Genomic DNA, 25,719 nt, shown 5'->3' with positions numbered 1-25,719 from the left:
GGGTAAATGAGTCTCTGTTTTCAGCATCCAGTCTCTGAGCTAAGGATCTCCCACCACCTGCTGCTTCCTACACTCCAAAACTCCTGCTCCAGCCAGCTTTCTTGGGAGGAGAGGAGAAAACTGGAAGGGAGGGGAAGAAGATTAGTGCGAGCAAGAGGCGGGAGCGAGGAATGGCAGGCAGGAGGAGGCGTGGCCCGGCTCAGGCAGTCAGGATAAATACTGAGAACTGGGTGCGGGGTGCGGAGAGAGAACTCCGGAGGAACGCCTGAGCTGAGCAGCACCGAGGACAGCGCCCGGCAGCTCCCGCGCCTTGGTCTTCCTCGGCAGCCCAGAATCTCTCTTACACATACACATACGCACACAGGCACACACACCCCGAGGCTCTCGCTCACCCCACACTCGCAGACACACTCACACACACGTACTCACACGCAGACACACACTCGCTGTACAATGGCGGAATCCCACCTGCAATCATCCCTGATCACAGCCTCACAGTTTTTCGAGATCTGGCTTCATTTCGACGTTGACGGTGATTATCTTCTCTCTTTTTAACTGTTTGAAGACCCTTGTCCATGCCCTCTCCTACCCTTTCCTTCCCCTGAGGCTCCTGATCCCATTAACCCTCTTTTCTTTACTTCTTCCCCCGTCTCCCTAATCTTCTGTCTCCAGCTGGCTGCTGAGCCATCAACTTGAAAGTTTGTATATTGTTTCTATGTTATCTCAAAACCTTAAACTTTTTCCTCTCCAAGAATAGTAATAGTAGAAGGGAGGAGTGAGAGAGATCAGGAATTGGGGGACACTGCTCCTCAAAGTTTCTATGGCTACTCTCAGTATCCCTACCATACTCCTTTGCCCTTAGTGGGTCTAAAGTTTGACACCCGGGAGGGGAGCACTGCCACGTCCGTATGCTTTGCGGGTTAATCAACTTGGAGGCAAGAGAGAGCCTCTCGGGCGGACAGAAAGATAGCTATCGTGGAAATTGAACGGGGAAGAAACTCAGAATGAGATGTCTGACTCCTCGGTGCCTCTTTGTCTTTGCAGGAAGTGGTTACCTGGAAGGAAAGGAGCTGCAGAACTTGATTCAGGAACTCCAGCAGGCGCGGAAGAAGGCTGGATTGGTAGGTTCAAGGTTGCAGAGGAAAAAAACCTTGACCTTAAAATAAAAATATTCTAGCGTTTTTGTAAAGAGTCGGCGGGATCCAGTAGTTTCCAGGGAATGTAAACATGTATTGACTGAGAAAGGGGACAAAGAGCGCCTTTCCAAATTGTGTAGGGGAAAACAGAAGGAGAAAGACAGGAAGAGAGAGAGATTCCCTAAAGGGAAAAACCTTACAATCTGAAATCGGAGCTTTTAAAATATAGATTCTATACTTGAACTTGTTTTAATAGTGCTTAAAAAGAAAGTTGGGGTGCCTGAGATCTCTTAGCAGATCACTACCTCCACGATTGAGTTCAGTTAGGTAATATTTAACTTCTGTTTAACTGCGTGAGAAGTAAGGGGGTAGAAATACATTTCTGCCCCTTGGTGGTCAGCAAACAGATCTGCAGACTATGGATCTCGTATTCTACTGCCAGTTATTACATTTGTGATGTTGATGTGGTTGGAGAGATGAGAAAATATCTTGTCTTGACCTTCCTCACTGAGGGAAGGGTAGACAACTTGTAACATAATAATGAACAAGAATTTAGCAAGAAAGGGGTTTATTTCTGTTGAGAAGTAAAAACCCAAAAGTTAGAGATGTAAAAAGTAAAGTAATTTTAAGAATTTCCTGTATTTTTAAAAAGCAAAGTGATACTCTGATGGGAAGCAATTAATAGTGTTTTGAACATAAACTATATTTGTGATTTAAGCCATTAGTTAATTAAACAAATGACACTTCTTACTAATTATGAATGATGTCCTTTGGGCATAAATTAACCTGTTAAGAAAAGATGTTGTCAGCATAAAAGTAAAATACACTTAGCTTTAATATATAGATGAGATAATTGTATAAAGATAAATAGGCTAAGAATTTTACGAATCTATTGGAGTTTACGTAAGACTGCATTTCAGAAGGCAGTATTGGATTTAGGTTAGTTAGATGATAAGGATCTTTGGCCTTTTTGAAAGAGATTTTACAGATTATATATCTTTAGAGGAAAATATAGGTGTGTGTGATCCTTTAGCAGATCACCACCTCTAGCACTGATATATGTATCAGTAACATATATATCAAGAATATATATCAGCGCTATATATCTCAAGAATCACCTTTTTGTTCTATGTAAATTCAAAATTGTATGATATACAGCTCTGTACAACATATTCAAAAGAATCTCAAAGGACTCTAAAATGTATTATAATGCATTACATAACTATCATTGCTAAAAGCATTGACTAAATTGATTTCAAATCAGATAATGCTCTAGAGATTGTTTTACCCACATTTAATATTACACAAATCTGAAAGTATAATAGAATGGAATCAAATAAAATAGAAAATATTTTATACACTCTCTCTCCACACACTCCTCCTACCTTACATATTGCCATGTAAATAAATTCATGCAATACTATCATTACAGCTCTATGTATCTTTGACTAATAAAACAAAAACAATTCTCTTCCTCACTTAAAAATATATAATTAACATAGCTAATTGGAAGACTCCTACTTGCCATAAAATTTAGAATTAAAACCTTGGAAGATGCTTCCAGCAGCTAAATTATGATATTTTAATTTTTCTAGAAGTAATTTTAATGTTGAGATTGATTTTCATCTTAGAAATTCGAATATTTAGAAGCTCTATACATTTTTTCAGATTTTTCTTTTCCTTTTTCCATTTTAACATTTGTACTTTTCTGTAAACAATGACTTTGTGTTAGAGTTTTAAAGATTTTAGAGTTTATTTTTTCCTACTGCCTACACTCAAATTTTAGAATATTTGAAGCTCTAATTATTAGACTATAATTCAATAATACCAAACTTGAGCATAGGTACAGGATTATAGCACGGTTGCTTAGTACTTTGATAATTGAAGATTTTTCTGGATTAGGTATATAGGCTTTGGATAGTTAAAATCTAATCAAGATCTGGATTGAGAGGTTCATGTACTAGACAAATATTTCACTATACTACTGGCCCCATTGCAGTAAACCTACTTTTACGTATTTCATCTCTTTTTTTAGAACATAAAGATTGACCTTATCAACCAGATTTCTTTGCATTTCTGGCCGTAGGATAACAGATTTCACTGTAATAATGAATGAATTGTTTGGCTTGTCATATTAATAATATGAAATTGCAAAAATTTCACTAATATTAACTATCAGTGAACATTAACATTAATGAAATATAACCACCCAATATATTTTCAGATCTATCCTTTTACACTAAAGATGGTATTCAGTCTTTAAATTTGCATTGATTTTTATAAAGCTTTAATTTATTTTGTTATTATTATCATTATCATTATGTTTTTACACCATTTAAAACATAGATTTTGACATAATTATCACCCAAAAAGCTCAGAAACTAAATGTCGTCTGCTAGTTAAACCAGTGATATTTATGGTTTTAAGATTGAAAAACAAAGGCTTTGTTTTCTGTTTACTTTAAGGTATGTGCAACAAACATACCAACTGACAGTCCCCCTGTTGCCATGGGTGGACTCCTTCATCTTCTTAAATTGTTGCTCTAATAAAACTTAATAAATGCAAATTGCAATTAATCCACAGTAGAAAAGTTTTATTTTAAAGATTACATTATAATTAAATTGCTTAATTACAATTTGTTACCTCAGTCCTACTAAAGATATTTACTTTGGTTCAAAAAGGATTTTGTAACACTAGTGGTAATGATATACAGCCTCCATATAACCCTTAAATTATATTAAGGCTAATACATCTATCCCTAGAGCAAACTGTGTGATAGATAATCCACCATCTTGTTAGTTATGATAAAACTGAGACCTTAATTTACTTTCCCAAGGACACAGAACAGGACATTAGTAAAGACTGACCTATTTTAAACAGACTTCAGTTAATGCAACAGGGCTATTTTAAATGGGCCATGTTGGAGACCCAAGGGTATAAATTCAACTTCCTGAATACTAGTTCTATATTCAGATAACTAGTCTACATTTCATAGCTCTCCAATCTGTCAACATGTGAAAGATTATATAAACAATACAATAGATTGAAAAAAATAAGTCAAATGAGATGAAAGCATTCACTTTGTCACTCTTAAACATGTCTTATTGTACTAAAGTACATGGGGGAGAAAAATCATCTTGGAAAAAAAGAGAAACAAGAAAATACTGGGCTGCTGCTCCCTAAGTTACTCTTGGAGGCAAAGCATACATAACTAGTGGCCTAAAATAAGGTCATCAATATTGTCTGCCTTTAATGAAAGCATAAATTGGTCGTCATTTTTTTATCTGATACATATTTTTCCGACATTTAACTTTTTAACATTTAATAAATGGAAACCATTTCCATGCTGGAAACATTCTTTGCTTACAAAGTGAGTCACTCTTCAACATTCACATTTTTTGCTTATCCAGACTGAAAACACATATTATTACTTTCCATGGATAAAGCACATTAGAATAAGGAAAATATTTAGGGACAATTAGTGCAGCAATTTAAAAGAATCTTTCCTGAAGCAAGTAATGTGTAAAGTACATTAACAGTGATCATTATATTTGAATTCACTAAAGGTTATGAACTGAATAATTCTGACTACATTTTCCAAGGATAGCATTTTCTGAAAACTAATAATAGAAGATAAATAATAGTGATTGATTCAGAAATGATAATCATAATTGTAACTCTTATTTGAAACCAGTAAATACTGTGTATCAGTTATGTCTTTCTCACGAGAATATATAGTTAATCAGTATGCATAATCCTAAATGGTTCCAATTCAGGTTTGTCTTTGCAATAAGTTATTAACACCATCACAAGCACAAGTGAGTTTGTTTGTTTGTTTTTACAAAATTCTTACCTGCTTTTATATAATTTTAGGAGTTATCACCTGAGATGAAAACTTTTGTGGATCAGTATGGGCAGAGAGATGACGGAAAAATAGGAATTGTAGAGGTAAGGAACTTATGCATTTTTCTGATATAGTTTTAATAAATGAGCTTCATTTTGTAGTGATATCTTATCTTTTGACAATGCCTTTTCCTATTGAGGACAACTTTTTTTGTCTATGAATCAAGGAAGCAAAATTCTGATTATGCATCAATTCTTTGGCATTCTCATATTTGTGAAAGAGCTGTTGCTTCTCTTACTTCTACTTTGCCAAAGTCTGATGTCTCAACTACTTTCCTTATCTCTACAACCTATCAGAGAAAGTGAGTGCATAGCTTTTTCTGGAAACATTAATAAGGTCATATTATAAAACATGTCAAATCACAAGCACAATTACATTCTTTATATATAATGCCCTTAGTGTATTGGATTGTGAAGTATTCTGGCTGTCAACAAGATTTAGTCATAATTCATCTTTGAATCAGAGAATTAACCTGGTTTTCAAATAATTGATCTTATACAACACCTGTGATGTCAACGTGAAATCCACTTATTTTTAAATAGCTCCTACAAGCAGAGTTGAGGAAGAACATACTATTATTATCTCTGTAATTAAAACATTTCCCTGGAGTATACACTTTCCCCTTTGCCTGTGTGTAACTCATTACTATATAAATAGACAAATTGACAGTAATGGGACTTACAGATTGACATAGAGGCCAACTAATCAAGATATGAAACCATCAAGGATAAGAAAATAACTTTTAAATGAACATAAATGAGATGAAGTAAATCTATTCAAAACTAGTTGGGAAATCTGAAATGAGTTAAATTATAGATGTGGCTATTTCAGAGTTTGGCATACTTCATAATTCTAGTAGAGGAAAGACTGTCATCTTATATTTAACATATTTCACCTTGAAGGACTCCAATGGGCTCAGCTATTTATTTTACTTAATTTTTTCAGCAACACTAGGTTGAACGGTGGTATAAAAACCGTGGGTCAGGGGGCCAGCCCCATGGCTGAGTGGTTAGAATTCAGCACGCTCTGCTTCAGCGGCCCGGGTTCGCGGGTTCGGATTCCCAGTGCAAACCTACACCACACATCAAGCCATGCAGTGGCGGCAACCCACATGCTAAATAGAGGAAGACTGGCACGGTTGTTAGCTCAGGGCTAATCTTCCTCAAGAAAAAGAAAAAAAGAGGAAGATGGGCAATGGATGCTATATCAGAGTGAATCTTCCTCAGCAAAAAAAACAAAAACATGGATCCAATTCACATGGATTTTACATTTTTAAATGAATGTAAAGTGATGAATCTGTTTTGAATCCAGGTTTTACACTATATGATATCATATATTCATTTATTAATTATAATTTGATGTCATCTTTGAATGAGAGGCTAGGGGTCACTAGCAGATTCATTGTCCTAGATGTTTGATGAAAGAAATTTCCCCAAAAGTTTGAGATAAGAAACTGTCATAGGAAAGAAACATTTTCTGTGTGAGGAAAGATAGTTAACAGAGGAGGAGAAGAAGTTAATGAAGGCCGAAATGAAGAATTGAGGAACTTTTATAGCAATAACAATAAGAAAAACAATTTACGTTAGTATGACATTACATAATTTATAAAGTGTTTTCAAATACGGTATTTGATTTGATCATCATAACAACAAAATGAAATAAGCCTAAATATAAAATGAGAATCTATTTTTATAGTTGGGGAAACTAAGGCTTCAATAGAATTTGCCTAAAGTCAAAGAAAAGATAAGAAACGAATGATGGAACAACTGGAACCCAGCCATCTTCCTCTAAACTACTCTGCCTTTTTTTATAATAATCTGTACATTTTCTGCATTAAAAAATACATATTTTCAAGCTTCAGTTGGTTTACTATTTATGGCAAGGCTGTATGTTGAGCCTGGTTGAACAGGCATACAACAAGTATAGAGAAGTTATCTGGCCAAAACACTTAAAACATGATTTGGGCAAAACTTTCAGATCAGCTAAAGCAGAAGGAGTTTAGAGGGAGAGAAGTGAGAAACATAAGAATTGATTAGAAGGTTTAGGTATTCCAGGACATGAAACCTTTCGATAGACAAGACCCTTGGAAAAACTAGCCAAAATTTCTCATTTTAAGGATGAAGAAACAGAAGCCAAGAAAGGTCGAGGGAGGTGTCCAAGATCTCACTGGCAGGAAGTGACAAAACCCATATACAGGCCGCAATCTGACTCTGATTCCAGATTTCACGTCATTAATCTGAGTTATCAGCCAAGGCGCAGGAGGTGGGGGTGGAGGGGGTGATTAGTGGGAGAAAAGAGAATTGGAGAATGGGAGGCCAGGGAAGAGAGATTGCTGCAGTAGTGCATGTGAACTTTGATCCTGTTTACAGCGGTTAAGAAGAGAGAAAGGAGAGGTTCTGAGAATCATTGGAAACAAGAAATTGAAAGCTACAGATTATAAGTAGAAATAGGGACAGGAAGAGGGGGAACCCTGAATTTATAGTGTGCCCTCTAGTGTCACTAGGAAGGTGTGTTAACTGAAGGTCATCCTTTCTGTTTTCCAATTTGATACATAATATCACTTGCAAAGACATCCTGCGTATAACATGGACACAAATACACAAATCCAGCCAGCTATGAAGGAATGGGAAAATCCCATGTCTTCCAAAATTTATAATTATCTACCTGCTCACATCAGGCACACCCCAACTTTGGTGTTCATAGAAAAAACAGGTTGGATTTGCCTATATGTTTTGCCCACTTAATAGGTGTACTCATAGGCCCATCAAAATCTAATCAGAGTAAATCAAATGATATTCATGCAGTAGTCTGGTCTCCTGGTAGAAACAGGCCAAATTGATTTGGCTCTAACTGAAACATATTGTTCAAAAGATCAAAAAATATAGTGATTAATTTACAAAGTTTTCTCCTGATGAAGTTGACCAAAATTTTCCAACAACATGCCTTTGTTACTAGAAACATGTAAAAAGAAGGGTAATGTACAGATGTGCTTTCTTCTGAACCTTTTAATTTCATGTCTTTAAATAGATTTTAAAATTCATACAAATACAGTTCAATAATAAAGAGATTGTTAATATGAACCTAAATCAGGAGCATTGAAATTCTGAGATAATTTAAGAAATACTTTGACAGTCAAAAAATGTCCTAAATTTATTCAGACTAATAGCTCTATTGCAGTGAAAGTTGATTAAAATAATTAAAGAGGAAGACTGAACAATTTAGTAGATAATAGAAATTTCTTCTCTGATGCTTACATTAGGTATAGATATTTCCATTAGCTGGATGTCAAATCTGTAAGCTTTTCACCCGATCCCTTGGGCCACGTGTGGGTACCTACCATCCTCTCTAGTCTTATTGTGTCTATTTGTCCAGGTCAACACATCCACTAAAAAAATAGATCTAAAAGCTATTTTAATAAAACTGCAATAACTCTCCCAGAGAAGCAGGCACTTCTCCAGACTTCCCCTCTTTCCTTCCACAGTGGGATTTGAGCATGTGAATTTAGCCATAGTGAATGTAATTTTTTATGGTAGAGTACTTTTCCACCTCAGAACATGGGGAAATAAGGGACAATGAAATCTGATTTTAAACTTCGCTCTGAATAAATTTTTTAAATAATTTATTAGAAAACTTTTTTGATTAAAGATTTTAATGGAGGGTGATGAAGGTAAGGGACCAGGGCCTCAAAATCAAGAAAGTCAGACTGTCTGACGTCAAATCTACCTCAAACTATAAGCTATGTGATAGCAGCCCACTTATCTTCTCTGAGCCTCTGTTTCCTTGGCTGTGAACAGTGGTGACATATAAGTATCAACATCAAACATAATAATACACGTCAAACAAATAGATCAACCCTGACACACTGTAAATAAATGTATTTGTTATTATTATTAGAAATAAAAATAACTCATTGGAAAATCTACACCATTCTTCTGAATGCCAAGCCTTTTACCCACTTCTTATACAATTTGTCAAATTCAAATTATTAAATTCGACTAGCCTTAAATGTATATGAGAAGAATATTTGCCTTCCAAATTTCCTGTACTCACTTCTCATTGGCTAGGAAAAGTATTTTCCTGGTTCCCAAATGAAAAAAGTGAATACTCTGCTAATATGTGTTGAAAGAGGTTAACATGCACCACGATTGTCTTAAGAAGTGAGGAATTATGCCTTATGTCCGCTTTGAAGCACCTCGCTCAGTCATTTATGTTTCTAGTAAAGCTGTCCTTCACGTGTGCTCTCATTGCACATAGTGCTTAGCTTTATCACTCTGTCTATCTCCCGCTTTGAAATTGTCGGGGAAAAAAGTGGAAATGATCTGCCTCCCTGTAAGGTTCTTACTTGCGGTGACTCTGACTCCTTTCCAGTATGTGGTCGGTTCTGAATAGCAGCCGTGTGAGCCATAGCATGGGATTTCAACCTACTCCAAAACATACGGCAAGCGTTCCACATTATGCCTAGAAATAGAAGAGAGATGTGACGACCCCTATCACAGTTTGAGCTCCCTGGGAAACAGATCTGAGTTGAAGAGTAGCAATAAATGAGAGGTTTATTAGGAAGTGCCTTGGGGACAAATACCTGTCAAAGGGAAAGGAAAAGAACAAGACTGGGCAGAGGGAGATGATGGGCTGGGATACAGTCTCAACAGAGGCTTCAGCGGACCCCACAGTGAGCTCTGAAGCTGGGACGACCCTCCAGAGGTGTCCCAAGTTTTGAGTGAGAGGGCTGGGCCTTTACCTCTCTGTGTGGATCAGTCAGAGGACGCAGCCTCCTTGGGAATGCAACTCTCTTCAGCCCAGGGAGTCTCCCAAGGGGCCTGACAGCTCTTGCCACAGCAACACTCCCAACACTCTGGGTGGAATGTCACAACGTCCACCCGAATCCCTATCTGCAGCACAGTGGTAAGGTATTTGAATTATCCCCAAAGGAACTTCATTTCCATGAATTGGCAGCCTCTGCTGACCCTAGACAAATAGTCAATTGCCTTCATTCATTGGTTCAGGAAAATCTTTACTGAAATTTTTGCAGGTGCTGGGCAAAGTGAATAAGACACTGACCCTCTCCTCAAGATATATGTAGACTAGTGGGGGAGACAGGCAAACAGGAAGAAATGTTAGCTTCCCCACTCTCAGTGACAGGCAACCAGTTCTCAGAAATAAAGCTCTGAGGGATTTTCATTGTGGCCACAGCTACCCCGTCTTCCACTCATTCCCTTTATATTCTTCACTCTCTTCTCCAACCTATAACAATGTTTTGGGAGTTCATAAAAGAGCAGGCAAGCAGCCCAAGAACTAAGAAATCACCAATGTCTCAGTTTGTTTATACCTGTATAATATATCCTTTAACTTAAGATAATGTCTCAAAGTAGAACCATCCAGTTTGTAGGCACTACATATGAGGGCGAAACTAAGGGAGAGGGCCAGACATCTTATTAGAATATTTAGTATGACTCAGTCAGAAAACATTTTATTATTTATTTTGAAACGAAGGTCACCAGTAGGGTTGTGCATTAACATAAGCATTCATTTAGGAAACAGAAAATAGCCAATGCCAACTCTTCCTATATTTATTGGTATGTACCTTGTCAGATACCACTTTGTAAGTTTTTGGTGGACCTCCCCATAGACCATCCATTTCAGGAGGGCAGAGACTATTCTTTGTCTGCATCCCCTAAGTGCCCAGTGTGGTGCTCTGCATGTTATGTGCCTGATATAAATGCTTGTGGATTGGTTGATAATTTTACTTCATTAAAAATACCTACTTAACATGATTTATAATATTGGGGTTTTTTTACTATCTTCATTGCAATTTTCTATATTGCTTGAATTTTAATAATTATTTTTTATTGTTTTCGACAAAATCATTTTTCTTAAAAAAAATTATACTTATCAAAACCCACCAAATAAATGAAAACAGAAAAAAATAAAAGAATGAGCTGGTGAGCAATGACCAAGTGTAAAATTAGGGAAATTTTAACCATCTTTGTTTCAAAAATTAAAAGGATGAAATTGAAAAAAAGGAGAGACTTTCCTATAATTTAGTAGAACTCTCGGAACTTATACTGACCTTAGGGTTGCTCTAGACCACAAGTTCTTGGTCTAACATCCAGGGATGAAGGTCTATGTCTACACTTCAGGGGATTCATAAACTTATAGAAATTAGATGAAATATAGTTAAGATGTAGTGATTCTAATAGATTCTCAAAGTCATTTTGAACCCAATACATTTAAGAGACCTTGGTTTCTATTTCAACTCCTTATTTTACTAAGTTCCAGAAATGGCTGAGGGAGTTGCTGAGGACCACAGCTAATTAGTAGCTGAGCCAGAAATAAAACCCACGCCTGCAGTGGGGCCATCAATCCAGCTCCCTCCCTCCCTGCACACAAAAGATAAATTATATTCATCTTAAAATGGGATCTGGAGCTCTTTCTTCATCAAAAAAAAAAGAAGCATTGAAGCTATGAAATGAGATCTAAGGAGAAATGTCATAGGGTCACGAAAAGGAGATCATAAAATAAACCCAAGCCCTGGATTCAAGCAGTGGATGTCCCTTTAGCAGAAACCATCAACTTGAGAACTGATTTTCCCTCTTACTGTTCAGTTTCCACTGTTCATCATGAATTGCCTTTCCACCTCTCTTTCCACTGACTTACAATTGCCTTCAGTTTATCTTCCCTTGCATCTCTTAGTAGGCTTTCTCTTCAGGCTTGGGAATGCATTTTTTCCCTCCTTTCTTTCTCCTATATTCATATTTCTCATAGTTTCTTTCCTTCTACATGAAATGTGTGCCATTCTATGCACCCTGAAAGAAGCAAGACTCCTCTGTGGCACAGAACAGATGTAGGGTCAAGCCACCGGGATGAATTTGCTCCTCTGTCCAGCAGATGAGGAGTGGTCAAGCCAGTCCTATCTGAGCCCCTCTGCCTGCATGAGGCAACCGCCCCCTGACCAGAGGACCAGCTGCTCCAGGGCACCCAAGCATCGGAAGACATGATGGCACTTTGTGGAGACAAAGTATCAGGAGGGGAAAGTCAATTCTAATGTTTTTCCTCTCCTCGTTTTCTAGGCAATAAAACAGCTCCTAATGAATACGTTCAAGAAAAACAAGCAGGAGGTAAAGCCAGAGACTTGCGTTCGAGCTCCTTACAACTTTTTAAATCTTTTCCAGTTGGCTCATGTATTACCCACAGAGGAGAACTTCCTGCTGCTCTTCCGATGCCAGCAGCTGAAGTCCTGCGAGGAATTCATGAAGGTATGAGAAAGCTCTGTTGCTGAGTGGCGTCCTCGGAAAGCTGCTTCAAGTAGGAAAATTATTGGCTTGTTTTTAATGTGTTTGGTTTTCCTTATCCAAAATTACTTACAGACATGGAGAAAATATGATACTGATCACAGTGGCTTCATCGAAACTGAGGAGCTTAAGGTAAACAAATAAAAACTTGTCCTAAGTTTCTTCCTTTCAAATACAATTATGAACTTCGCAGCTTTTTTGAAAACCTCCCACAAAAGAAACTAATGTTGAGCAATGGCACATTTTCACCCACTCGTCCACATCGTTAATGAAGTACCAGATCAAAAAAGAGACTTCAAGTACTTCTTGAAATTCTGTTCAGCAACGCAAGAAATTAGCATTTTCTGTGGTGTACACAAATTGTTATATAAAGTAGATAGATAGATAGATAGATAGATAGATAGATAGATGATAGGCATATTATAATGATATACTAAGCAGAATAAGCCTCCTTTTCATTGAAATTTGACATTTTATTTTATAAATTGAACAACTATATAAATAGATTTCTCTTTCAAGAGAAAGACAAAGAAACAATTATTGGACACCTACTATATGCCAGGTACTTTACACACATTATCTTCTTTAATCTTGGTGTGAGTTCTATGAAATTAGTATTACCCCACTGTGGAAAAAGTTTAAGAGAAGTTAAGTGATATACTGAAAGTCACACAGAAATAACACAGAGGGCTGTGATGTTTAAACCCAGCCTCGTCTTCCTCCAAGGCCCCTGATATTCCATACAGCCTCCTGCCTCTCAACAACAGCAAAAAAACCCAACAAAGTCCTAATATAATCAAATTTCTGAAAAACTACAACTTTGAAATTTAATTTACAGATGTACAGAGGAGGTGGCAGGGGAGGTGGAGGATATACTAAAGAAAAAGGCAAAGATCTGAAATCAAGTCTTATCTCTGTACAAATCTCTATATCCTTGTCTGATTTTTTTATCTCTTAAATGAAGGTAATAATACCTTCCTCTCAGATTTATTGTGAAGCTCAAGTGAGATGTTGCACATGGAAGATTTTGTGAAATACAAGGCACAATAAATTATATATTATATAATTATATATTATATATATATTAAAAATTATATATTATTCGTGAACTCAATTTCCTAGGCTTTCAGAAATGCAGAAGCATCTTTCTCTCATTTCCTCAAGCCAAGTCCAAGACTTCTCAGTCTGGAAGATCTTTTTTTCTCTATCTTCAGGATATAGAGTTACTACAAGGGAAGTAAATTAATATTTATTGAGCAGCTACTATGTGGCAGGCACAGTACTAGGTGCTTGAAATGTATTTTAACATTTAATCCTCATAGAAAACTTGCAAGGCAGGTATTATCATTCCCATTACACAAACAGAGAAATTGAAGTTCAGAGAGATTAGATAATTTTTCAAGATTATACAGCTGCCTAGGAAAAGAACCTACATTTGGACTTAGATTATCGGATAATGCTAATAATGTTTTTCTCCCCCCACAACACCACACGCTTTTAAGCTTCAGTCATCAAGAGCTAGCTCTTTTGCTGCTATATAAGGAGATATGAAGATCAAACATGTTTCCTTGTCATGGTTTAACATGGTGTGAGTCTCAAACAGTTTTAGAGATGGAACTGGGGCATTTGTACCACTGCAAAATTGCTAAAATCTATTCAACTTCAGTCTCTTGGAAATGAGAACAATTTTAATGTAAAGTCTCTGAAAACATTATCTTTCACAAACTTGCAGCTCAGCAACCTGGAGCCCACAAGGTGACAGTTGAGCTATTGTGTTTTTATTCTATTGGACCAAAAAAATTCTTTTAGAAAATCATTTCAAGTTCATAATGAAAACCTTTGCTCATTTCCAATACTGACACTCTTTGTTCTAAATTTTATTCTCAGAAAGAGATTCTAAATAGAAGTCCTCCTCACTGGCAAATTTTGAAGATTAGTTGGCATTCTTTTTTAATGGATCTTTCAAGAAAGCTAATTTTAAGGTCCATAATAGAGTAAAACATCGCTTGCTCTCAGACACGACTTTGAATCTCAGCGCCCCAAGGTTTCTCCCAGGCTATTTTTGTGACCACCATTTTAGTTTCCGATGAGGATTTTTAACCCAATTAATCTCTGACAAAAGCCTCATAAGGCTCAAAAATAAAATTCACCCCCAACAGATAACTTTGAATTTTCCATGCTTCATTTTGGATTTGAAGTGGAATGTTTGAAGGGAAAATAAATTTATCAAACTAAGAAGAAAGGTCTCCTTCCATGAAAAGAATCAGCCCAGCAGAACTGGTACTTTGGGAGGGAGATAAACTGCTGCAGAACCAAAGAAACCCAATCTTTCAATAATGTCTGAGCACAGTATTTGTTCAGTTTTCCATAATTGCATTAATTCATTTTCTGAGAAAATAAAGGAATTGCAAATGAACAGCACTAGATCAAATGAAAGATATTATATGCTTAAGTACTTACACTGTCATTTATATGGCAAGCTTTTGTAAAGCTTTTATTTGATTCACTTCTCCGTTAAACAAAAGTTAAACTCACTCCTAAACTCCAACTGTCAAATTAATAATCATCTTTTTTTCATCCTTCCCACATTAATCTCTATTTAATATGACTCGCATGTCCTTCAAAGATTAGATAGCATCATCTGTGGCCAACTGTTTAAGTCTGACCAGAGAGCTGAAGTATTCAAACCAAGGTGCTTTGGACTGCGTCAAACCTGTAAGCTAAACCAACTGGCCCTCTGGTGAGACATGCTTCATACTGGCTATAAACTGATGTGGAAATATAGCTTGTGAGGGCAGAAAATGCCCTTGAAATTAGAGGTAGACCTCCACCCAGTTTACTGATCGTTTTTCATCACATATTATGAAGATATAGAGAGCGGCCCTTGTGTTTCTTGCAGAAGAGTCACATGAGTATTTGTAAAGATATCATTACGCAGAAATGCATCCACTGGGCTGGCTGGTTTTACAAGTTTTTACTCTGATTTCTATGCAGTGCGCAATCCAGATACTCCTTTAATTGAAATCATAAAAGCATAATGTAGCCCAGACTACAACAGATCAGGTCTCAGTAAAAGGCAGATATTGTACCTGTCAAAGGCAGTATCATTGCTGGAATGTGAGGAGGACCACATGGTTTAGTCTCCCTCTGAGCTCCTCTCCTCACCCAGTTCTACCCTCAAAATGGGACTTTTTTTGCATTCCCAGGATGTTACGTTTCAAGGCATGCTGAAATGGAAGCAGACTATATGTTATTGACAAAATTTATCTGAGTGTTCTTTGATTAACAGAACTTTCTAAAGGATCTGCTGGAAAAAGCAAACAAGACTGTTGATGATACAAAACTAGCCGAGTATACAGACCTAATGGTAAGACTGATCTTGACAAGATTGTGCCCAAAAGACTATAAAATATTACTGTGTTCTTGCTAATTTCCAAGGCTACACAGGATGAAATAAATAAACCATGATATGGACATCACATGCACATAGGTATCATTTCACTTGAAAAGTGAAATACTTAAGAATGCTTACACCTCGTAAGCTGAGTGCAGTAGGCATTGGCTTTATGAGCATTTCCTTTCTTGTGGAGCTAGGTAATTTTTATCTGTCAAAAGATTTTTTTCTAGGGGCCGGCCCGGTGGCGCAAGCGGTTAGGTGCGCGCGCTCCGCTGCGGCGGCCCGGGGTTCGCTGGTTCGGATCCCGGGCACGCATCGACGCACTGCTTGGCAAGCCATGCTGTGGCGGCGTCCCATATAAAGTGGAGGAAGATGGGCACAGATGTTAGCCCAGGGCCGTCTTCCTCAGCAAAAAAAAAGAGGAGGATTGGCGGATGTTAGCACAGGGCTGATCTCCTCACAAAAAAAAAAAAAAAAAGATTTTTTTCTTATAAAGCCAGTATAATTATATTATTAAATTATATAATTTATACATATGTACGTTACATTATAAATAATTTATATCACTAAAACTCATTTATTGTAGAGGTTTTGAATCAATTTTTATCATGACTTAGGAAATCATAGACTTTGTTAGAATTTAAAGAGAACTTTTATCCACCTTCTTCATTGAGCAACTAAAAATGGCTATTTCCTCCTTTTTTTTGTGAGGAAGATCAGCCCTAAGCTAACATCTGCCAATCCTCCTCTCTTTTTTTTGTTGAGGAAGACTGGCTCTGGGCTAACATCCATACCCATCTTCCTCTACTTTATATGGGACACCGCCACAGCATGGCTTGACAAGTGGTGCGTCGGTGTGCACCCGGGATCCGAACTGGTGAACCCCGGGCCACTGCAGCAGAGCACAAGCACTTAACAGCTTGTACCAGCGAGCCAGCCCCTCCTCCTTCCTTCTTTAGATTCTTATTGTGCAATATTGTCTTGGTGCTTTGGGTGAAGAAATATAAATATAGCCTGAGCCTGATGCTATGGTAAATAGGATAACCAAGATCTATTGTAGCATATTGATAACAGAACCAAGGAAATTGCTTTATGCATAGGCACTTAATGTTTCAGGAATGAATGAATGAATAAATTTAGGAAGTTCTAGATAAAATAATCCAATGCCCATAAATTTAATTAATTTCAAGTGGGTAAAATTTGCTAATTTTGACTCATTACAGCATTAGGACTTTGAGAAAAAAGTCTTTGCCAAATTGATTAAGCCATAGGACAATATTTTGGTGACATTATTTTAATTTTTGAAATTCAGATGAAGTTTTAAATTATCCAGATCAGCACATATATCTTTACATGCTTTAAATACTGTAAAGGTACAGTGAATTCTTACCTCATGGATTTAAACAAATAACCCATAAAACATAGGTGCATATTATAAAAATTATGTTAGATTGATAAAGGAGTTAGACTTTTTAGTTACCCTAAGAAATAATCTTATAAAGAATTTGCTTATATTTAATGTAACTGAGGTTTACTTTCAGCCTGTCAGCCTACTTTTATGTGGGTTAAAAAAAAAAAACACTAGAACTTAACCACTGCCTTTTTCACTATACAGTGATATTTATTATAAAGTAGGACTAATCTTTAGTTTCAAAACAATTAAAAAAAGTTTTCATTGTAAGAAAGTGTCCTCTTTAATTCCTCATTACATTTTCACTTATCAGAGGATTAGCATACAAATGTGTCACAGTGGGCTGATCTAAGCTCTGAATAACTTTTGAGAAGTAGACAATAACCTACATTTAGCAATTTTCTGTTTTGTGCCAATCTTAAGGGATGTCTATTTAAAGTAAAAACTCCTTTCCAGGTAGAAGTTTGAAGCAGCCTTTTTAAAACCACTCAGATGGGAGTTTTCCCCCTGTTGGATGGCCTGACCTATCTGACTAAATGCCATAAACCAGTTCAAATCCGGGACGCAAATTAATCAAGAACTAATTAACATTTAAATATATATGTGGGGAAGTATTTCCCTGTGGGCACTAAACTGTGTGATCTGGTGTCCAGTATCTTGGTAGACAGTGTGCCAATATTAGTACTTACGGTTAATGAATTACAAAATGCTGTGTCAGTATCAGATCCTGAAAAAATCTGCCTCCTACAAAGGATTCCTAGAACATCTCAAACCACAGAATGCCCTTCTTCTCACTAAAGAGACCTCGCTAAACCTATATCCGTACCACCCTGATCACATTCCTTTCTTTAAAAAGCAAAATAATGCTCCTTTTCACATATTTAGTATACATATTTGATATATTTCATATATAGTCCTTCTACATAATATTGTACAGCAATAATTGCTACTTTCTAACAACGTGAATGCTTCCTGGTTACGAGTATGAGTGTGTTTACATCTGGGCGTGTCTTGGTGTATGATGTGTATGTAGCGCAATGGGGAGGTAGGAAGCTTTACTATCTAGTATCCAACGGAAAGTAAAACAATTCAAAATTACTCAAAAATCCTATTCTCCAAGTATTTATTAACATTATCTGCCTATTGCTTCTGTTTGTACTCTTTTATGCGCTAAAAGTGGGAAACAAATTAAATATTTATTTTCATACCATTGTTTGGAGAGTTTCAGGATGTGCTATATACTGCCAGACACCATCTCTTCCACACCTTGGTACACATATATATACACATATTTGCAAGAAAAATAAATGACAGTATTCTAGAAGCCTAGCTAAGATCAATATTCCTCTGTTTGACTATTCTATATTGTTCTGATAAACTTTGGCAATTAACACAAGTTATAGAATTGAAAATTTGCACTGAAATTTTAATAAATGCTAGTTTCGAGAATTTTGCTGTCTATATAATTGATAAACTGCTTTATTTTGAATTTCTTCTCCTTCATGCAATAAATCATTCTTCCTTGGCAACAATAATGACATTCTGTCTTTCAGCTGAAACTATTTGATTCAAATAATGATGGGAAGCTGGAATTAACTGAGATGGCCAGGTGAGTTTAGGAACTATGCAAATATTATTATAATAAGCTGACCCTTGTCTAAAAATCTTATCTATTAATATAATGTTTTTCTCTCAAAAGGTTACTACCAGTGCAGGAGAACTTTCTTCTTAAATTTCAGGTATTTCTCTCTTTTCTCTATCATAAATAATATTTTCCTCGAAAAGTTAGAATGTGGGAAATTTGCTGAGAGAAACACAATGAAATGTCATAGTAGCATTTTAACCTTTGCTCTCTTCTCTATCATCTAGGGAGTCAAAATGTGTGGGAAAGAGTTCAATAAAGCTTTTGAGTTATATGATCAGGTAAAAGTTCATTCTTATCTATAATCTGATTCTTTAGAAGAATTTGGAAAATACTCACCAAGGGAAAAAAAACTTCAACTCAAGCTTCATATTAAAAGAAACATGAGCTATTAAAATTACTAAGCCACAGGCCAGCCAGGTGGCATGGTGGTTAAGTTTGCATGCTCTGCTTCGGCGGCCCGGGGTTCGTGGGTTCGGATCCCGGCGCAGACCTACCCCGGTCATCAGCCACGCTGTGGCGGCGTTCCACATACAAAATAGAGGAAGATTGGCACAGATGTTAGCTCAGGGCCAATCTTCCTCACAAAAAAAAAAAAATTGCTAAGCCAATTCATTCTTGTCATAGGAAATGTATTATGGTTTGTCCCAAATTCAACAAATCTTGATTCAAATCCCACGCTACAGTTTTACCTGCTGTGAGGCTTTAAATAAGATACCAAACTCCTCTGAACTTCAATTTCCTCATTTAAGAGGAATAAGAGATAATAATACCCACTCTACAGGGTGGAATGAGGATTAAGCTAGATGAAAACATCCAGCAGAATCCCTCTGTGCAGTAGATGGTAACAGCAATGTGTGCGAGGAAAGGTTGTGATGTCACTAGTTAACATTTTTTATTTCTTATAATTTCTCTACTCCTTGACCAAACCAGTCCTTGTGGGCTCTAGCACAGCTCTGCCACCACCTGGGGTGACATCAGGGCAGTCACATAGCTTCCCCAGGCCTCAGTGTCCTCACTCATGTGAACACTATTTATGACTACTTACTTACTTCAACAGGAGGTGATATTATTAACACAAAGTAAAATATTAAATGTGAAAGTACTTTGAAAAGTTCAAAGCATTTTACAAATGTAGGGTGTTGAATGACAGGCAATTCACATCTATTTTGGAACTTTAGAGCAGTTAAAATTTTGAGTGTCTGACATAAGAGGTTAGAATATCTGCCAAGTATGCAGTAGGGAGATTTTCTAAGGATTTTCAATTATTTCCATATTACTACATTCCCCCTTATTGTGGATGGAGTTAGTTGTGTACTGTTTTATTTCTCCTCCCTCAGGATGGCAATGGATACATAGATGAAAATGAACTGGATGCTTTACTGAAGGATCTGTGTGAGAAGAATAAACAGGTAATTTAGTTACCATTCCACTTACTTCTTAAGCAGACTTTACAGATCAATCCAGAAGCAACCACACATCCATTTTTGGAAATCTATTTTAAAAATTTATAGAGGAGCAGAAGTAGATTTGAGTTCTTAACCTGATTTGGTACTGGCCTAAATCAGTTTAACTGTGCTAAATATATTTTAAAAACAACCTTGTGATTATTCACATTTGTATAAGAATTTAATCCAGCTCTTTTCTTAATGGATTGATGTGACGAGCAGTTTTCATCTTACATTTTTATCAGTTGACAGTGGTTAACTAACTTCCATATTTAACTGAATTACAATGCCATCTATGTTCTATACAGGATCTGGATATTAATAATATTCCAACATACAAGAAAAGCATAATGGCTTTATCGGATGGAGGGAAGCTGTACCGAACGGATCTTGCTCTTATTCTCTGTGCTGGAGACAACTAGAGTTGGTGACCACGACACTATTTGCTAGCGATACATTGTATCTAAAAAATAACTGTGCACTATAAGGGAGTAGGCTGTTTTTTCTTTTGTATCTGTAAATTTAACTGCATATAGATAATTATCCAGGATGTGTGGCACTTTCTTTTCAGCTTGTTTCTATACTGTTTGTAATGTACAGTTTTGTAACCACATGACTGAAAAGGAGAACGTCTATGCTTAGGCCAGACAATACATCCAATTAAAAAAAATAATAATCTCACATATTCCTGCTTTCATAAATTTGGTTGGACAAGATTTCCCTAAAAATTCCACTAGGATTAATCTCTAAAATTCTAGTCTCTGACGTGTAAATGCACATTTGTCACTGAATAGGAGAGTATTTCTGACAATCATAGGTGTGTCCCATGAAATAGTTCGAAGTCGTATTTCCAGTTATTAGGAGGAATGAGCTTTTGCATCTAAAATACCAAAATGTCAATCAATAGTTAATTGTGGCTCTAAGAAGTTAACAGTCTCACTAGACAAGATTTAGTTTATTAATCAACAACACGTCAATGCTTGAATCCATATGAAGCTCTTGGTTCAAACTGATTTGATGAGAAAGAAAGCAGCACCAGATGACACGCACACCTGTCTGATTCTATCTCTGTATTACCAACAAGCCTTCTGTGAGAGAGTATGACCTTACTCCATTTCCTAAACTGTTTTCACGTATTGCAGATTATAAGTATTCTAGTAAACTGCTGTTTTTCTGTCATATTCTGTGTAATCTCTGATTAAATTATATATACCGAGGATCCTGGTGTCTAGTTTGCATATTTCCTGGATTTTCTTTCAATGTAGAACTGTTCATTTCCACCAAGGGTATCTGCTGCCTCTGAAAATATTTTTTTCTAGCTATAACAACTATTTTTTACTACATAATTGAATTTTAATGTAAAACTCATAGCACCCTGATTGTTGAATGTTATATCATTGATAATTTTCTGTATTCTGTGAATTCTATATTTCATATTGAGATAAGCATTCAAAATAGTTCTATTTCTATCTGCAAATAGTTTCAAATGAGTTAAAAATAATATCTGAAGAGGAATGCTAATGTAATCATTTATCTTATTTAACAAGGGAGATTCTAAAACATTCATTTGACCCATATCCAAGTCACAGTTTCATATATTTGTAGCTAGAATATCCTATACTGGTTATAGTTGACATGTAATGGTTGATGATTTCTGATTTTCTGATTGTGAAGCAGGGAGCTATGAGACAGATGTGTCTGTGTGAAATTTATAAAGTTACTGCCAAAGAGTTAATAGTTCTGAATCAGTTTGAATGTTCCCTCTCTATAAATTCAGCACTGATTTTCTCAAGTCATAGAAATAACAAAAAAAAAGTGAAGTATCTCTTTCTCCCAAGAATGAACAGAAAAGAGATCTGCCAAAAAATAAAATTTATCAAATGATTGATCTAAGTGAGTGGTAGATTGGCTTTGCTTCTGGTGTGTAAATGGAAGCACTGACTTTAGGCTGAATTTAACCACTAAGAATAAAGGAAGAGGAAAACAACACTAATCTCTTGTATTTTTGTTTCTTCCTCAAAAAGTCAGTGAACATGTAACCCATGATCAATCCAGGTGGGTGCAGGATGCTCAAATCACTACAGCCTAAGAAATCTAAGTAAATGTAAACCTGCCTGCCTCAGTAAATTATTAGATGTCAAATTGAATTAAAAGGTACTGCTGACATTAAGATTTACAACTAAAGAACTCTCAAAAAATCCAAAGATTTGGGGTTTTTACCCAACTGACATAATCAAATATTTCTTCATGAAAGATCTTCTCCAAAAGAATAGGAGAAATATACAGAATTTCCCTAAATTTCATCTGCAGGAAAATAGCTACTCATTACAAAGTATACACCAAAACTAGACCAGGCTTGGCACTGTTACAATAATAGCTTGGAAAAAGAAAGAACAACAACAATTCTGATAGGAGTAGATCTGAGGGACTTCCTAGGTGCTGATAGTAATAACAGTCATGAATCCAGCACTCAGCCTGTCATAGTGGACTTGAACTCCGGAGCACTTTCAGGGAAAGAAATCCTTATAACTCAGCTCAGTCAGTCACACTTACACATGAGGGACAGGCCAGGCTCCAGGAGCAGAGAACAGAGTGAAGAGTGGAAAATGAATCTGAAAGGGCAAATGTGAGGTAGTTTACACAACAGCTACTCGACATCACAAACAAAATTCATTATAGGTACATCATCAATCTAAATGTGAAAGGCGTGCAGACAACATAAGAGACTGTCTTCACTACCTCATGCCTGGAAAGATTTCTTAACAACCAACTATGAAAAAACAGATTGAAAAACTGGACTCTATTAAAACTAAGAACTCTGTTCCCAAAAAGACAATATTAAGAGAGTGAAAACTCAAATGTCTAAGTGTGAGGATATATTTGTGTTGGCTCGCACCCTCAGGAGATCCCCGGGCAAAATCTGAAACCGGCCCCCATACACAGAGGGCAGGGAGAGACCGAAGACAGAGGCCGGTGGGTAGGTGGCAGTTTTAATAAGCAAGGGGACTTACATCCCAGGCTTGTTTTGGGCAGCCACAAGATGACATCTCTGCTCCTGCCCACCAGAATCTTACAAGTTTATATAGAGGCCTTAACTGGGTTCAGTCACACATTTAGTCCAGATGGTCTCAACAAAACCTTACTTACTCTCTCGAGGCTGCATCCTTGAAATGGCTCCGGCTTGTGGGAATGGCAGGCAGAAGGTACATTCCAAGGACAGGGGAGGGGGAAAGCCCATGACCAGCTTGCAAGTCAACTAGCAGTCACATCCTCTCGATGACTTCCTCCAACAATTTGTAACCCATATAACTGACAAAGTTACATATCCAAAATATATAAGCATTACTCCTAAAAATAAATTTAAAAAAAATATAACCCAATAGAAAAATGTGTAAGAAAGTTGAACTGGCATTTCACAAATAAAAGGATATCTAAATATCTAAAAACAATAAAAGTAAGCAACTTTATTAGTAATCAAGAGACATTGCTACAAAAAAAAGTCAGAAACACAAGAATATGTATTGTGTGTTTCTATTCACATAAACTTACAAAGCAGTTTAGCTATGGTGCTAGAAGTCAAGACAGCGGTTAGTTTTAGGGAGAGAAAGGGAATCATGATGGGGTACACAAGCAAGGCTTCTGGATTCCTGGTGATGTTGTTTCTTATCTGGGTAGTGGTTACACAAATATATTTGTTTTGTGATAATTCATGACTTGTGTACTTTTAGAGAAATCATATGTCAACTAAAAAGTTAAAAATATTAATTGTGTGCAAGCAGGGATTTAGGGAAGCCTCTCTGAAGAAGCCAGCCACATAAAGATCAGGAAAAGTACATTCCTAGGACAAAGAAGCAGCTAGTGCAAAGGCTCCAGGGTGAACAACCCTAAGGAACTGAAAGAAAGCTGCTGTGGCAGAGCCTGGGATGGGAGCAGAGAGGGAGCACTAGGCAGAGCAGGCAAGATTTCCTCTGCCAGGGTAAGGAAGGAGTTGAGATTTTATACAAAGCACCATATATTCAGTCTCCAAACCCAAGGATTACTTTACCTTGCAGCTGAGAAATGTAAGCTCTTATCAGAAAATTAAAGTTAAAGGGATTAAGGTTGAAAATGAATTTGTGAAAGTCTAATACATATTTTTATGTTCAATGAACAAAATAATAAAATTGATCAAAAAAAAAATTAATGGGCATTTTCCCCTTGAAGGTTTTTGCAATAGAACTGTATCTCATAGAGACTCTGTTATTGTCTCTTGGTTTAAATTATGATCCCAAGAAACTGGTCCCGTTGGGCAGGAGACATGAGCTTGACTAACTGTGTGACCTTGGGCAAGTCATAACTTACTTGTGCCTCAGCTCCTTCAACTATAAAATGAAGGGGCTGAGAACAGTATCTTCTAAGACTTTTACAGCCCTAAATTCTATTATTCAAAGTCACTTAAATTCTTGCTGCTTTAGTTTTTCCACAAGAACAATAAAGAAACAAGAGCTGTTACTCCATATCTGAAACATTTCCTGGAGATGTTTTCATCTATTAATCGTAAAATGAGGGATATTGTCACCAATAATCCTCACTTGAATTTACTGAGTATTAACTCTTCCATTAGTGCATTAGAAGCAGGATTCGTAGAGAAGTTACTAAGTAGAGTGACAAATGGTAATTCTTAAGGTGAAACATTGATATGGTTACAGCCCAAAGGTGGTATGTCATAAAATATAATGATTATCCATCAATGCTTGTTTCTCTTTCAGACTTCCTAAGAAATTTCTTTCTTAGGAAAACCTTTAATTAACTGATATTCTCATGATTTCTCTTTTTTGGTCCTCTCTGCCATGTTTGTAAGCTTTGCTTCCTCATTCATCATTTGTAATAACATATATTAATGAAGCAAACTCTAAGAGATGATTAATAGGAGAAAAATTTGTATACAAATTCAGACAAATCAAAATTTTTACAATACCCAATTAAGACATCAATAGGTAAAAAGACAAACAAGACATTCATAAGTGTAGAAAAGTATTCAATATCACTAATTAAATAAACACGTTTGAAGGAGCTATCACTTTTTACTTATGAAATTGGTAAATAGTTTGAAAGTGGGAATACCCCATATTTGTAGGTATTTGTTGAAAATGGCATTATCATACACAGCTCAGGGTGTTCTAAACCCATACAAACCTTAGGAATAACAATTTGGAAACATGTCTCAAAGGTCTTTAAAAGCTTTATAACCTTTGATTACTAATATTATTTCTAGGAATCTATCATGAGGAAAAAATTCCAAATTCTGAAAATGTTTTATGCACAAAGATGTTCGTCACAGTTTTATATATAATACTGAAAAATAAAAATAACCTAATTCCAAGAATAAAGAATTAAAGTATGATACATATAAACAATGAAATACAAAAAATCATATTTATGAAAAAAACCAGAATCTGATTTATCATACAATCTCAACTGTTAACAAAAAGGAGAGAGGTTGAGAAAATATT

At 36.3% G+C, this 25,719-nt stretch overlaps 1 protein-coding gene across 2 annotated transcripts; it reads left to right on the top strand.

Annotated features, from left to right (window-relative positions):
- Window positions 1-453: 453 nt before the first annotated feature.
- CALB1 (calbindin 1) lies at window positions 454-20,779 on the top strand. 2 transcript variants are annotated; one of them, XM_058564437.1, is made up of 11 exons: window positions 454-532; window positions 1,045-1,121; window positions 5,010-5,084; window positions 12,210-12,293; window positions 12,405-12,461; window positions 15,619-15,696; window positions 18,691-18,746; window positions 18,837-18,876; window positions 19,007-19,060; window positions 20,120-20,191; window positions 20,536-20,779. In XM_058564437.1, the coding sequence occupies exons 1-11, from the start codon at window positions 454-456 to the stop codon at window positions 20,647-20,649; spliced, it is 786 nt and encodes a 261-aa protein (XP_058420420.1). In that variant the 3' UTR covers window positions 20,650-20,779. The 2 variants fall into 2 exon arrangements, with proteins under 2 accessions (XP_058420420.1, XP_058420421.1); XM_058564438.1 differs by lacking the exon at window positions 5,010-5,084.
- The last annotated feature ends 4,940 nt before the right edge of the window (window positions 20,780-25,719 follow it).

This window comes from Diceros bicornis, chromosome 21 (assembly GCF_020826845.1).
Source record: "Diceros bicornis minor isolate mBicDic1 chromosome 21, mDicBic1.mat.cur, whole genome shotgun sequence".
In the NCBI taxonomy this organism is placed as follows: Eukaryota; Metazoa; Chordata; class Mammalia; order Perissodactyla; family Rhinocerotidae; genus Diceros; species Diceros bicornis.
This window is presented reverse-complemented; position numbering and strand designations above follow the sequence as displayed.

Coding starts and splice junctions, on each gene's coding strand:
- CALB1 (XM_058564437.1), top strand. CDS start 454: ATGGCGGAATCCCACCTGCAATCATCCCTGATCACAGCCTCACAGTTT. Junction 5,085..12,209: donor GAAAAATAGGAATTGTAGAG/GTAAGGAACTTA, acceptor AATCTTTTCCAG/TTGGCTCATGTATTACCCAC. Junction 12,294..12,404: donor CCTGCGAGGAATTCATGAAG/GTATGAGAAAGC, acceptor AATTACTTACAG/ACATGGAGAAAATATGATAC.